The 15870-nt window shown below is 41.5% G+C and overlaps 1 protein-coding gene across 4 annotated transcripts in view; it reads left to right on the top strand.

Moving 5' to 3' along the window:
• The window catches only part of LOC139758501 (C-signal-like), a 71684-nt gene that overhangs the window by 54121 nt on the left and 1693 nt on the right, over positions 1–15870 (top strand). For all 4 annotated transcript variants that reach the window (XM_071680015.1, XM_071679999.1, XM_071679991.1 and 1 more), the window contains exon 6: positions 7685–7810. In XM_071680015.1, the coding sequence (XP_071536116.1) occupies positions 7685–7810 (126 nt within the window). The remainder of the gene's footprint in view (positions 1–7684; positions 7811–15870) is intronic.

Genomic DNA, 15870 nt, shown 5'->3' with positions numbered 1-15870 from the left:
ATGTGAGAAGGAGATGGAATGAGTACATTTGAAGGTTTGTTGAATGTGTTAGATGATAGAGTGGCAGATATAGGGTGTTTTGGTCGAGGTGGTGTGCAAAGTTAGAGGGTCAGGGAGAATGATTTGGTAAACAGAGAAGAGGTAGTAAAAGCTTTACCGAAGATGAAAGCCGGCAAAGCGGCAGGTTTTGATGGTATTGCAGTGGAATTTATCAAAAAAAGAGGGTGACTGCGTTGTTGACTGCTTGGTGAGGATATTCACTGTATATATGGTTCACGGTGAAGTGCCTGAGGATTGGCAGAATGCATGCATAGTGCCGTTGTACAGAGGCAAAGGGGATAAAGGTGAGTGCTCAAATCACAGAGTTATAAGTTTGTTGAGTATTCCTGGGAAATTATATGGGAGGGTATTGATTGAGAGGGTGAAGGCATGTACAGAGCATCAGATTGGGGAAGAGCAGTGTGGTTTCAGAAGTGTTAGAGGATGTGTGGATCAGGTGTTTGCTTTGAAGAATGTATGTGAGAAATACTTAGAAAAACAATTGGATTTGTATGTAGCATTTATGGATCTGGAGAAGGCATATGATAGAGATGCTCTGTGGAAGGTATTAAGAGTATATGGTGTGGGAGGCAAGTTCCTGGAAGCAGTGAAAAGTTTTTATTGGGGATGTAAGGCATGTGTACAAGTAGGAAGAGAGGAAAGTGATTGGTTCTCAGTGAATGTCAGTTTGCAGCAGGTCTCCATGGTTGTGTAATTTGTTTATGGATGGAGATGTTAGGGAGGTGAATGCAAGAGTTTTGGAGAGAGGGGCAAGTATGCAGTCTGTTGTTGTTTCCTGATGATACAGTGCTGGTGGCTGATTCGAGTGAGAAACTGCAGAAGCTGGTGACTGAGTCTGGTAAAGTGTGTGAAAGAAGAAAGCTGAGAGTAAATGTGGATAAGAGCAAGGTACAGTAGGGTTGAGGGACAAGTCAATTGGGAGGTATATTTAAATGGATAAATACTGTAGGAAGTGAAGTGTTTTAGATATCTAGGAGTGGATTGTGTACATGTGTATATATGTATATGTCTGTGTGTATATATATATATATATATATATATATATATATATATATATATATGTATTATTTTTTTTATTATACTTTGTCGCTGTCTCCCGCGTTTGCGAGGTAGCGCAAGGAAACAGACGAAAGAAATGGCCCAACCCCCCCCATACACATGTATATACATACGTCCACACACGCAAATATACATACCTACACAGCTTTCCATGGTTTACCCCAGACGCTTCACATGCCTTGATTCAATCCACTGACAGCACGTCAACCCCGGTATACCACATCGCTCCAATTCACTCTATTCCTTGCCCTCCTTTCACCCTCCTGCATGTTCAGGCCCCGATCACACAAAATCTTTTTCACTCCATCTTTCCACCTCCAATTTGGTCTCCCTCTTCTCCTTGTTCCCTCCACCTCCGACACATATATCCTCTTGGTCAATCTTTCCTCACTCATCCTCTCCATGTGCCCAAACCACTTCAAAACACCCTCTTCTGCTCTCTCAACCACGCTCTTTTTATTTCCACACATCTCTCTTACCCTTACGTTACTCACTCGATCAAACCACCTCACACCACACATTGTCCTCAAACATCTCATTTCCAGGACATCCATCCTCCTGCGCACAACTCTATCCATAGCCCACGCCTCGCAACCATACAACATTGTTGGAACCACTATTCCTTCAAACATACCCATTTTTGCTTTCCGAGATAATGTTCTCGACTTCCACACATTCTTCAAGGCCCCCAGGATTTTCGCCCCCTCACCCACCCTATGATCCACTTCCGCTTCCATGGTTCCATCCGCTGCCAGATCCACTCCCAGATATCTAAAACACTTCACTTCCTCCAGTTTTTCTCCATTCAAACTCACCTCCCAATTGACTTGACCGTCAACCCTACTGTACCTAATAACCTTGCTCTTATTCACATTTACTCTTAACTTTCTTCTTCCACACACTTTTCCAAACTCAGTCTCCAGCTTCTGCAGTTTCTCACATGAATCAGCCACCAGCGCTGTATCATCAGCGAACAACAACTGACTCACTTCCCAAGCTCTCTCATCCCCAACAGACTTCATACTTGCCCCTCTTTCCAAAACTCTTGCATTTACCTCCCTAACAACCCCATCCATAAACAAATTAAACAACCATGGAGACATCACACACCCCTGCCGCAAACCTACATTCACTGGGAACCAATCACTTTCCTCTCTTCCTACACGTACACATGCCTTACATCCTCGATAAAAACTTTTCACTGCTTCTAACAACTTTCCTCCCACACCATATATTCTTAATACCTTCCACAGAGCATCTCTATCAACTCTATCATATGCCTTCTCCAGATCCATAAATGCTACATACAAATCCATTTGCTTTTCTAAGTATTTCTCACATACATTCTTCAAAGCAAACACCTGATCCACACATCCTCTACCACTTCTGAAACCACACTGCTCTTCCCCAATCTGATGCTATGTACATGCCTTCACCCTCTCAATCAATACCCTCCCATAGAATTTACCAGGAATACTCAACAAACTTATACCTCTGTAATTTGAGCACTCACTCTTATCCCCTTTGCCTTTGTACAATGGCACTATGCACGCATTCCGCCAATCCTCAGGCACCTCACCATGAGTCATACATACATTAAATAACCTTACCAACCAGTCAACAATACAGTCACCCCCTTTTTTAATAAATTCCACTGCAATACCATCCAAACCTGCTGCCTTGCCGGCTTTCATCTTCCGCAAAGCTTTCACTACCTCTTCTCTGTTTACCAAATCATTTTCCCTAACCCTCTCACTTCGCACACCACCTCGACCAAAACACCCTATATCTGCCACTCTATCATCAAACACATTCAACAAACCTTCAAAATACTCACTCCATCTCCTTCTCACATCACCACTACTTGTTATCACCTCCCCATTTGCGCCCTTCACTGAAGTTCCCATTTGCTCCCTTGTCTTACGCACTTTATTTACCTCCTTCCAGAACATCTTTTTATTCTCCCTAAAATTTAATGATACTCTCTCACCCCAACTCTCATTTGCCCTTTTTTTCACCTCTTGCACCTTTCTCGACCTCCTGTCTCTTTCTTTTATACATCTCCCACTCAATTGCATTTTTTCCCTGCAAAAATCGTCCAAATGCCTCTCTCTTCTCTTTCACTAATACTCTTACTTCTTCATCCCACCACTCACTACCCTTTCTAATCAACCCACCTCCCACTCTTCTCATGCCACAAGCATCTTTTGCGCAATCCATCACTGATTCCCTAAATACATCCCATTCCTCCCCCACTCCCTTTACTTCCATTGTTCTCACCTTTTTCCATTCTGTACTCAGAATATATATATGTATATGTTGAGATGTATAGGTATGTATATTTGCATGTGTGGACATGTATGTATATACATGTGTATGTGGGTGGGTTAGGCCATTCTTTCGTCTGTTTCCTTGCGCTACCTCGCTAACACGGGAGACAGCAACAAAGCAGAATAAAATAAGATAAATAATAATATATATATATGTCTGTGTATGTATATTTATATGTATACGTTGAAATGTATAGGTATATACATGTGCATGTGTGGATGTGTATGTATATACATGTGTATGTGGGTGGGTTGGGTCATTCTTTCGTCTGTTTCCTTGCACTACCTCGCTAACACGGGAGACAGCAGCAAAGTGTGATCAATATGAATAATTTATAGAATATGAAAACAGTATATGGAACTGAAAGTTATTTTTTTTTCATGCATATTCGCCATTTCCCGCATTAGTGAGGTAGCGTTAAGAACAGAGGACTGAGCCTTAGATAGAAAATCCTCACTTGGTCCTCTTCTCTGTTCCCTCTTTTGGAAAAGTAAAAAACTTGGAGGGGAGGATTTCCAGCCCCCTGCTCCCAAGTGAAAGTTATTAAAGTAGTAGTATTTTTCATCTTACCTCATGATGATGATATAAGAATGCTTCAAATTACATTTTATTGAAATTTGATACTGATCTTTAGTAGACTTGGTCCTAAAGCTCATTCAGTAAGACAGAAGTATTATTGCCTATTTAAACAACCACAGCCATAGAAACAACATATCACATAAACATTTAAACCTTGGCCCATTTCCAAGGCCTTGATTTCTTCATACACTACCAACATTCAATCTAAGTTTATACCCTGTGACCCCAGCACATAACCCTTCCTCAAACTTAACTCCCTGTGCTTGGAGATTCAGAGTTCCTCTCATTTTTAAATCAGAATCACTTGTCATCTGAATTACTCAGCATCTTGCTTATGACGCATAGAAGGATGGGGCTTAGGTCGAAGGAATGTGCAGTCTGCAGTTGATAGGCCTAAAGCTCAAACAACCAACCAACCTGTACAGTTTTCCACTTTAGATACCTCTGGATAACTAAGCCTTGTTGTTATTTATTTACTTGCTAGAGAGGGTTAGGAGTAATTTCTGGTATTTATAGAGTACATGTCTCTAGCCAGCAGAAGATGCATGGGACCCTTCAAATGTGATGGCAAAATTCAGCCAATAGTTGTTGTAAGTTTCACATGTGCCAGGCATTTATATAAGAGTCATGCCTTTTGCCAATAAAAAAAAACACATGGGATCCTTCAAATGCAGGTGGGGAAATTTAGCCCATAGCTGCTGTGAGGTTCATCTTCTCCAGGCACTTGAAACTGTTGCAAGAATGGTCCTAAAAGGGTTGGTTAATGTTACATTTTACTCCCGTTGATGTCATTTCCCATGCATTTTTTCTGTAACAAGCTGCAGTAACTCAGCAAGTAAATAAACAACAAAAAGAGTTCTTGGAAAAATCAAAAAACTGTTGCAAAGAATATTAAAGAATATCATAGAGAAATTTACGACAGTCATGATAAATATAAATGATGGAATCTGAAGTGTGAACAGTGAAGTTATGGGGATTTAAAGGTGTCAAAATGTCCCTTTCAGAAAATGAGATTTGAAGCTGGCAGTCCACTAGGATCACATTTTTATTCACCTAGGATGACTATCTTTGGCACACCAATAATTCAAGCTATGGCAGCCTTTCCAAAGCTCAGGTGCTCCATTAAGCCCTTCACCGCTACACTCGTATTATCCACTGTGCAGTCTAAGTGAGGTAAATTCTCAAATATGCAAAATATACATCCTTATATACCTCAAGTTTGTTATTACAATTAAGAACATTATTTTTTAGATAAAAGATATACAACTAAACATGTTGTGTATGTAAACATTTTTCTAAGATATATAACTAAACTTGACAGAACATTTACATTTGCTACACACCCTTTAACTTTTGCTGCTCTGCTGACAAGCACAAGGTATGTTATAGTTTTGTCACAAACAAAAATTACCAAGGGTCTTCTGTCTATCTGTCTGTATCGCTGATGCCTGTTCCCACCTAGAACTTCCTCAAGGGGGGGGTGGCCATGGCAGTAGAGTCTCCATAACTAGTGAACTCCATTGCTGTTTCTTAGCCTTTAGTGCCTCAACCTTAACAGGCCACTGGCAGAGGGACCTCTAGCACAGTGTTTGCAGAGACTCATACCAAATGTTCCCATAATTACGTCTTCCTAATGCTCCTGCCTAATATTCCTATGTACTACATCTGCCTTATGCTCCTGCCTAAATGTTCCTGCCAACTACTTCTGTTTACTGCTCTCACCATTTTGCCAAAAGGCAGGGCAGGCGCATAATATTCACTGTAGGAAAATCTAGAGTTATGAAGAATGAGCTGTGTGAGTTAAGTGTTGTCAAGTGTGATGTATGTCAAGGACAGAATGCTATTGGTCCACATGTGGGTTAGGCAGAAACAAAAGACAGCTACCTGGACCAGAAGAGTGCAACTTGACAACCACTGAGATGTTGGTTCTCTTCGCAGCCATCACTAACCCTCCCAGCACCCAGGCTGGTAGTACTGGTAGTAAACCTCCCTGGTGATTGGCTGCCTACCAACTTCTACCTTCATCGCTAACATCTATTATCTTGCAAGTATATTATAGCTTCACAAATAACTTAGAATGTTAATGTGCAGATCTCACACAGACCTGGAATATCACCATGAGCATCAATGGCTGTATATCTCACTTTGAGGCAAAAGTAGCCAATTTAAAAACTAACCATGCATTGAACAGGAAAATGATTACCAGGGCATCTTCACCACTGTCATAGTGAATGAGTTAAGTAAGAAATGGTTACCACTGATATTGGTATCCTTGAAAAACTGAATATCCTATAATTCAGGGCAGTGATTGCTGCAAAAACATAAACAAGATATGGATAGAAATTTAAATCAAAGGTATTTTCTTCTAAGGTTTAGAGTGTCATCCGTCTGTAAAAACTTGAGAAATATTAGAAAAATAATAAAGCTATTATGAGAGATACATTTTCCTGTCTGAGGTACTGCAGGCTCACTCAGCATGGTAACAGGCATCTGTATTTTGTTGCTTTCTCATTCCAAACATGGTATACTTAACCATTCATAGTGGAATGGCAGAATTTCATGTTTGAATGTAACTGACCAGGAAGGTGTATTACTGATACTACCCGCCTGGGTATCAGGATGCTGAATAACCGCTGTGTAGGGAGCCAGTTCTTCAGTGTCTGTCAGGTTGCACTCCTCTGACCAACATAGCTGTCTTTTCTTTCTGCCTTACCCACATGTGGACTGCTGGCATTCTGCCAACCAACATACAAAATCTCTTTGCCACACATAACACTTGACAACACTTAACTCACACAGCTCATTTTTCATAACACTAGATTTTCCTGCAGTGAGAGCTATGCACTAATCCTGCCATTTGGCAAAATGGTAGGAGTAATAGACAGTAGTAGGTAGAAACATTAGGCTGTATCATTAAGTAGAAGTAGTCGGTAGGACCTTTGGCAGGAGCATTAACTAGAGAGGTGGAATATTGAACTGGAACCTCAGGTAGACACATTAAGTAGAAGTATTTGATAGGAACATTGGGTAGGAGCCTCTGGAAATATTGCGCTAGAGTTGCCCTCGGCCAGTGGCCTTTTAAGAATGGTGCACTGAAGGCTAAGAAGTGGCACTGGAGGTCACCAGTTATGACTTTTGCCATAGCTACCACCAAGAAGGGGTTCCAGATAGATAATTAGAGATAGATAGAATATTGTTTAAATGCAGATAGAAGTGCAAGATGCTGGAGAGTTATAGCTATATGTTATTGTCTATCTTTATCTTTGATGCCCATTCCCTCTGGGAACTTACATCAAGGGAGTTTGCCATTGCAAAAGAGCCTCCACTTATTCCTGTCCTTATATTCCTCCCTTGCATACAACATTCCACACATTCTTCCCTTGATTCTGACCATCAAGTACTCTTCCACTCTATTTTGCCATGTCATAGGTAGTCTTCCTCTCACATCATATAAGCTAGAAAGAGAAATCTAAGTGTGAAAAGGGAAGGATGTATGTTGAGGTTATTATTGTGTGAAAAGAAATGTGAAAAAATGGAATGAACTACTTCTTAAAAATTTTCTTTTCTAATTTTCTGTAACATTATATGCACATATTACTGTATGGAATTCCATCACATATAATAACCATCTTTTTAACTCCCAAGATATTTTCAGATAACAGACTAGGGGGTTGGTACAGCTACAGGATGTCAAAATCTGCCCTTAACATGGCCACCAAAAATCTCAGTATAGAACTGGGTCGAGGAAGGAAGAAGATTGTATGTGTTGCTCTTCATCCAGGTATATTTATCTGAAGTTTATGCTTGTGTGATATCTGTCCTTTTATATTTAAGGTATCACTTTCACATTCAATGCAGGGAGGTATCTAAGCCGGCAAGGCAGCAGGTTTGGATGGTATTGCAGTGGAATTTATTAAAAAAGGGGGTGACTGTATTGTTGACTGGTTGGTAACGTTATTTAATGTATGTGTGATTCATGGTGAGGTGCCTGAGGATTGGTGGAATGCTTGCATAGTGCCTTTGTACAAAGGCAAAGGGGATAAGAGTGAGTGCTCAAATTACAGAGGTATAAGTTTGTTGAGTATTCCTGATAAATTATATGGGAGGGTATTGATTGAGAGGGTGAAGGCATGTACAGAGCATCAGACTGGGGAAGAGCGGTGTGGTTTTAGAAGTGGTAGAGGATGTGTGGATCAGGTGTTTGCTCTGAAGAATGTATGTGAGAAATACTTAGAAAAGCAAATGGATTTGTATGTAGCATTTATGGATCTGGAGAGGGCATATGATAGAGTTGATAGAGATGCTCTGTGGAAGGTATGAAGAATATATGGTGTGGGAGGCAAGTTGTTAGAAGCAGTGAAAAGTTTTTATCGAGGATGTAAGGCATGTGTACTTGTAGGAAGAGAGGAAAGTGATTGGTTCTTAGTGAATGTAGGTTTGCGGCAGGGGTGTGTGATGTCTCCATGGTTGTTTAATTTGTTTATGGATGGGGTTGTTAGGGAGGTGAATGCAAGAGTTTTGGAAAGAGGGGAAAGTATGCAGTCTGTTGTGGATGAAAGAGCTTGGGAAGTGGGTCAGTTGTTGTTCGCTGATGATACAGCGCTGGTGGCTGATTCATGTGAGAAAATGCAGAAGCTGGTGACTGAGTTTGGTAAAGTGTGTGAAAGATGAAAGTTAAGAGAAATGTGAATAAGAGCAAGGTTATTTGGTACAGTAGGGTTGAGGGTCAAGTCAATTGGGAGGTAAGTTTGAATGGAGAAAAACTGGAGGAAGTAAAGTGTTTTAGATATCTGGGAGTGGATCTGGCAGTGGATGGAACCATGGAAGCGGAAGTGAATCATAGAGTGGGGGAGGGGGCAAAAATCCTGGGAGCCTTGAAGAAAGTTTGGAAGTCGAGAACATTATCTTGGAAAGCAAAAATGGGTATGTTTGAAGGAATAGTGGTTCCAACATTGTTGTATGGTTGTAAGGCGTGGGTTATGGATAGAGGTGTGCGCAGGAGGGTGGATGTGCTGGAAATGAGATGTTTGAGGACAATATGTGGTGTGAGGTGGTTTGATCAAGTAAGTAATGTAAGGGTAAGAGAGATTTGTGGAAATAAAAAGAGCATGGTTGAGAGAGCAGAAGAGGGTGTTTTGAAATGGTTTGGGCACATGGAGAGAATGAGTGAGGAAAGATTGACCAAGAGGATATATGTGACGGAGGTGGAGGGAACAAGGAAAAGTGGGAGACCAAATTGGAGGTGGAAAGTTGGAGTGAAAAAGATTTTGAGTGATCGGGGCCTGAACATGCAGGAGGGTGAAAGGCGGGCAAGGAATAGAGTGAATTGGATCGATGTGGTATACCGCGGTCGACGTGATGTCAATGGATTGAATCAGAGCATGTGAAGCGTCTGGGGTAAACCATGGAAAGTTGTGTGGGGCCTGGATGTGGAAAGGGAGCTGTGGTTTTGGGCATTATTACATGACAGCTAGAGACTGAGTGTGAACGAATGGTGCCTTTGTTGTCTTTTCCTAGCGCTACCTCACACACATGAGGGGGGAGGGGATGTTATTCCATGTGTGGCGAGGTGGCAATGGGAATAAATAAAGGCAGACAGTATGAATTATGTACATGTGTATATATGTATATGTTTGTGTGTGTATATATATGTGTACATTGAGATGTATAGGTATGTATATTTGCGTGTGTGGACATGTATGTATATACATGTGTATGAGGGTGGGTTGGGCCATTTCTTTCGTCTGTTTCCTTGGGCTACCTCGCAAACGCAGGAGACAGGGACAAAGGAAAATAAAATTAATATTTTTTTTTTTTTTTTTTTTTTTTGCTTTGTCGCTGTCTCCCGCGTTTGCGAGGTAGCGCAAGGAAACAGACGAAAGAAACGGCCCAACCCACCCCCATACACATGTATATACATACCTCCACACACGCAAATATACATACCTACACAGCTTTCCATGGTTTACCCCAGACGCTTCACATGCCCTGATTCAATCCACTGACAGCATGTCAACCCCGGTATACCACATCGATCCAATTCACTCTATTCCTTGCCCTCCTTTCACCCTCCTGCATGTTCAGGCCCCAATCACACAAAATCTTTTTCACTCCATCTTTCCACCTCCAATTTGGTCTCCCACTTCTCCTCGTTCCCTCCACCTCCGACACATATATCCTCTTGGTCAATCTTTCCTCACTCATTCTCTCCATGTGCCCAAACCATTTCAAAACACCCTCTTCTGCTCTCTCAACCACACTCTTTTTATTTCCACACATCTCTCTTACCCTTACGTTACTTACTCGATCAAACCACCTCACACCACACATTGTCCTCAAACATCTCACCTCCAGCACATCCATCCTCTTGCGCACAACTCTATCCATAGCCCACGCCTCGCAACCATACAACATTGTTGGAACCACTACTCCTTCAAACATACTCATTTTTGCTTTCCGAGATAATGTTCTCGACTTCCACACATTCTTCAAGGCTCCCAGAATTTTCGCCCCCTCCCCCACCCTATGATCCACTTCCGCTTCCATGGTTCCATCCGCTGCCAGATCCACTCCCAGATATCTAAAACACTTCACTTCCTCCAGTTTTTCTCCATTCAAACTCACCTCCCAATTGACTTGACCCTCAACCCTACTGTACCTAATAACATTTACTCTTAACTTTCTTCTTTCACACACTTTACCAAACTCAGTCACCAGCTTCTGCAGTTTCTCACATGAATCAGCCACCAGCGCTGTATCATCAGCAAACAACAACTGACTCACTTCCCAAGCTCTCTCATCCCCAACAGACTTCATACTTGCCCCTCTTTCCAAAACTCTTGCATTCACCTCCCTAACAACCCCATCCATAAACAAATTAAACAACCATGGAGACATCACACACCCCTGCCGCAAACCTACATTCACTGAGAACCAATCACTTTCCTCTCTTCCTACACGTACACATGCCTTACATCCTCGATAAAAACTTTTCACTGCTTCTAACAACTTGCCTCCCACACCATATATTCTTAATACCTTCCACAGAGCATCTCTATCAACTCTATCATATGCCTTCTCCAGATCCATAAATGCTACATACAAATCCATTTGCTTTTCTAAGTATTTCTCACATACATTCTTCAAAGCAAACACCTGATCCACACATCCTCTACCACTTCTGAAACCACACTGCTCTTCCCCAATCTGATGCTCTGTACATGCTTTCACCCTCTCAATCAATACCCTCCCATATAATTTACCAGGAATACTCAACAAACTTATACCTCTGTAATTTGAGCACTCACTCTTATCCCCTTTGCCTTTGTACAATGGCACTATGCACGCATTCCGCCAATCCTCAGGCACCTCACCGTGAGTCATACATACATTAAATAACCTTACCAACCAGAGAGAGATGGGTGATTATTGGTGCATATGCGCCTGGGCATGAGAAGAAAGATCATGAGAGGCAAGTGTTTTGGGAGCAGCTGAATGAGTGTGTTAGTGGTTTTGATGCACGAGACTGGGTTATAGTGATGGGTGATTTGAATACAAAGGTGAGTAATGTGGCAGTTGAGGGAATAATTGGTATACATGGGGTGTTCAGTGTTGTAAATGGAAATGGTGAAGAGCTTGTAGATTTATGTGCTGAAAAAGGACTGATGATTGGGAATACCTGGTTTAAAAAGCGAGATATACATAAGTATACTTATGTAAGTAGGAGAGATGGCCAGAGAGCGTTATTGGATAACGTGTTAATTGACAGGCGCGCGAAAGAGAGACTTTTGGATGTTAATGTGCTGAGAGGTGCAACTGGAGGGATGTCTGATCATTATCTTGTGGAGGCTAAGGTGAAGATTTGTATGGGTTTTCAGAAAAAAAGAGTGAATGTTGAGGTGAAGAGGGTGGTGAGAGTAAGTGAGCTTGGGAAGGAGACTTGTGTGAGGAAGTACCAGGAGAGACTGAGTACAGAATGGAAAAAGGTGAGAACAATGGAAGTAAGGGGAGTGGGGGAGGAATGGGATGTATTTAGGGAATCAGTGATGGATTGCGCAAAAGATGCTTGTGGTATGAGAAGAGTGGGAGGTGGGTTGATTAGAAAGGGTAGTGAGTGGTGGGATGAAGAAGTAAGAGTATTAGCGAAAGAGAAGAGAGAGGCATTTGGACAATTTTTGCAGGGAAAAAATGCAGTTGAGTGGGAGACGTAGAAAAGAAAGAGACAGGAGGTCAAGAGAAAGGTGCAAGAGGTGAAAAAGAGGGCAAATGAGAGTTGGGGTGAGAGAGTATCATTAAATTTTAGGGAGAATAAAAAGATGTTCTGGAAGGAGGTAAATAAAGTGCGTAAGACAAGGGAGCAAATGGGAACTTCAGTGAAGGGCGCAAATGGGGAGGTGATAACAAGTAGTGGTGATGTGAGAAGGAGATGGAGTGAGTATTTTGAAGGTTTGTTGAATGTGTTTGATGATAGAGTGGCAGATATAGGGTGTTTTGGTCGAGGTGGTGTGCAAAGTGAGAGGGTTAGGGAAAATGATTTGGTAAACAGAGAAGAGGTAGTAAAAGCTTTGCGGAAGATGAAAGCCGGCAAGGCAGCAGGTTTGGATGGTATTGCAGTGGAATTTTTTAAAAAAGGGGGTGACTGTATTGTTGACTATATATATATATATATATATATATATATATATATATTTTTTTTTTTTTATTATACTTTGTCGCTGTCTCCCGCGTTTGCGAGGTAGCGCAAGGAAACAGACGAAAGAAATGGCCCAACCCCCCCCCATACACATGTATATACATACGTCCACACACGCAAATATACATACCTACACAGCTTTCCATGGTTTACCCCAGATGCTTCACATGCCTTGATTCAATCCACTGACAGCACGTCAACCCCGGTATACCACATCGCTCCAATTCACTCTATTCCTTGCCCTCCTTTCACCCTCCTGCATGTTCAGGCCCCGATCACACAAAATCTTTTTCACTCCATCTTTCCACCTCCAATTTGGTCTCCCTCTTCTCCTCGTTCCCTCCACCTCCGACACATATATCCTCTTGGTCAATCTTTCCTCACTCATTCTCTCCATGTGCCCAAACCACTTCAAAACACCCTCTTCTGCTCTCTCAACCACGCTCTTTTTATTTCCACACATCTCTCTTACCCTTACGTTACTTACTCGATCAAACCACCTCACACCACACATTGTCCTCAAACATCTCATTTCCAGCACATCCATCCTCCTACGCACAACTCTATCCATAGCCCACGCCTCGCAACCATACAACATTGTTGGAACTACTATTCCTTCAAACATACCCATTTTTGCTTTCCGGGATAATGTTCTCGACTTCCACACATTTTTCAAGGCTCCCAAAATTTTCGCCCCCTCCCCCACCCTATGATCCACTTCCGCTTCCATGGTTCCATCCGCTGACAGATCCACTCCCAGATATCTAAAACACTTCACTTCCTCCAGCCTCTCACCATTCAAACTCACCTCCCAATTGACTTGACCCTCAACCCTACTGTACCTAATAACCTTGCTCTTATTGACATTTACTCTTAACTTTCTTCTTCCACACACTTTACCAAACTCCGTCACCAGCTTCTGCAGTTTCTCACATGAATCCGCCACCAGCGCTGTATCATCAGCGAACAACAACTGACTCACTTCCCAAGCTCTCTCATCCCCAACAGACTTCATACTTGCCCCTCTTTCCAAAACTCTTGCATTTACCTCCCTAACAACCCCATCCATAAACAAATTAAACAACCATGGAGACATCACACACCCCTGCCGCAAACCTACATTCACTGAGAACCAATCACTTTCCTCTCTTCCTACACGTACACATGCCTTACATCCTCGATAAAAACTTTTCACTGCTTCTAACAACTTTCCTCCCACACCATATATTCTTAATACCTTCCACAGAGCATCTCTATCAACTCTATCATATGCCTTCTCCAGATCCATAAATGCTACATACAAATCCATTTGCTTTTCTAAGTATTTCTCACATACATTCTTCAAAGCAAACACCTGATCCACACATCCTCTACCACTTCTGAAACCACACTGCTCTTCCCCAATCTGATGCTCTGTACATGCCTTCACCCTCTCAATCAATACCCTCCCATATAATTTACCAGGAATACTCAACAAACTTATACCTCTGTAATTTGAGCACTCACTCTTATCCCCTTTGCCTTTGTACAATGGCACTATGCAAGCATTCCGCCAATCCTCAGGCACCTCACCATGAGTCATACATACATTAAATAACCTTACCAACCAGTCAACAATACAGTCACCCCCTTTTTTAATAAATTCCACTGCAATACCATCCAAACCTGCTGCCTTGCCGGCTTTCATCTTCCGCAAAGCTTTTACTACCTCTTCTCTGTTTACCAAATCATTTTCCCTAACCCTCTCACTTTGCACACCACCTCGACCAAAACACCCTATATCTGCCACTCTGTCATCAGACACATTCAACAAACCTTCAAAATACTCATTCCATCTCCTTCTCACATCACCACTACTTGTTATCACCTCCCCATTTACGCCCTTCACTGAAGTTCCCATTTGCTCCCTTGTCTTACGCACCCTATTTACCTCCTTCATCGGTAATGCTCAAAATATTTACATAAAATGAAATTTTCAGACGAGGAGTTTCAAGGGTGCCATGAATTTGAGTGTAAAGTTGGAGGTGTAGAGAGAGGTATTAGTTTCTCTGGACAAATCAACATTGCTATGTGTAAATGTTAAAGCTTTAGAATATAAATCCACACTGACAAAAAAGATTAGTGTAAAGTTTCAGTGTCATCTGTCATACATCTTAGTTGTACAATCCACTCACCTTGATCTGGGTTTTAAAAGTTGCATCTTGCTAGATAGTCATATCATCAACCCTTTCAGTACTTAGGACATCTGATTAACTTCATCATAAGTGCTATTCGTCGTACTGAGTAAGGAACTTACATTTAATAGTTTGTTTCTGAAAAGTTGTGTTATTACCCATGGACTAATTCTAATACAGTAAATTCAATCATCAACTTAATCATCATCATTGAATATGCTACCAGTTCTTAGGTGTGGACCTGATGAATATGGTCCATCAAATCACTCATCCTCAATTTAAGTCCAGTGAACTTCCTCACTTACATAATCGATCATACTTTTTAGTTTTGCTTGCTTAGTTGATTGGTCATTAATTCCATTCGCATCACCTCTTTATATTAAACACTTCCAGTGCATTCATTCACAAAGCATTCCTTTGACATACTCATCTGAAATATCTGTATCCTAATCAGTGTTCCTCATTGCTTCTACCCATGCAATGCATGTGGCACAGAAAACATAAATTTCAAACAAGCATCACAGTATGCCATAAATGCTTTGTGCTACCTCTGTACTGCTGCATATCTTCTTGACCAATCTCTCATCTGCTGTATGCTGCACATTTCAAACCTCTATAATCTTTCATCCATGCATTTTTCCATTGACTTTTTCATAACACATATCCTTCTCATGTTTTTTGTTCTTTCTTGTATCTGTCTTACCAAGTCCAACCATAATACAGAAGTTATCTGTCTCCAGTGATCCTATTTTCAAGTCTCCTGAGATATCACATCCATACATCATAGATGGGACAAGTACTCCTTATCCAAGCTTATTGCTCACGCTAAACTGAAAAAAAAAATCCATTCACCATAGCTTTCAGCATGCATCCTTGCAATAATATCCTTTCAATACCAGCTTTCCTGCTATCATCCTTACTAAACAACATTCCCAAATGCCTTAACTCATCCGAGGCTTCTTCGACTTTCAAAGC

Source organism: Panulirus ornatus, chromosome 2, assembly GCF_036320965.1.
Source record: "Panulirus ornatus isolate Po-2019 chromosome 2, ASM3632096v1, whole genome shotgun sequence".
Classification (NCBI taxonomy): Eukaryota; Metazoa; Arthropoda; class Malacostraca; order Decapoda; family Palinuridae; genus Panulirus; species Panulirus ornatus.
The sequence above is the reverse complement of the archived record's forward strand: the minus strand, read 5'-3'. Positions and strand labels throughout refer to the sequence as shown.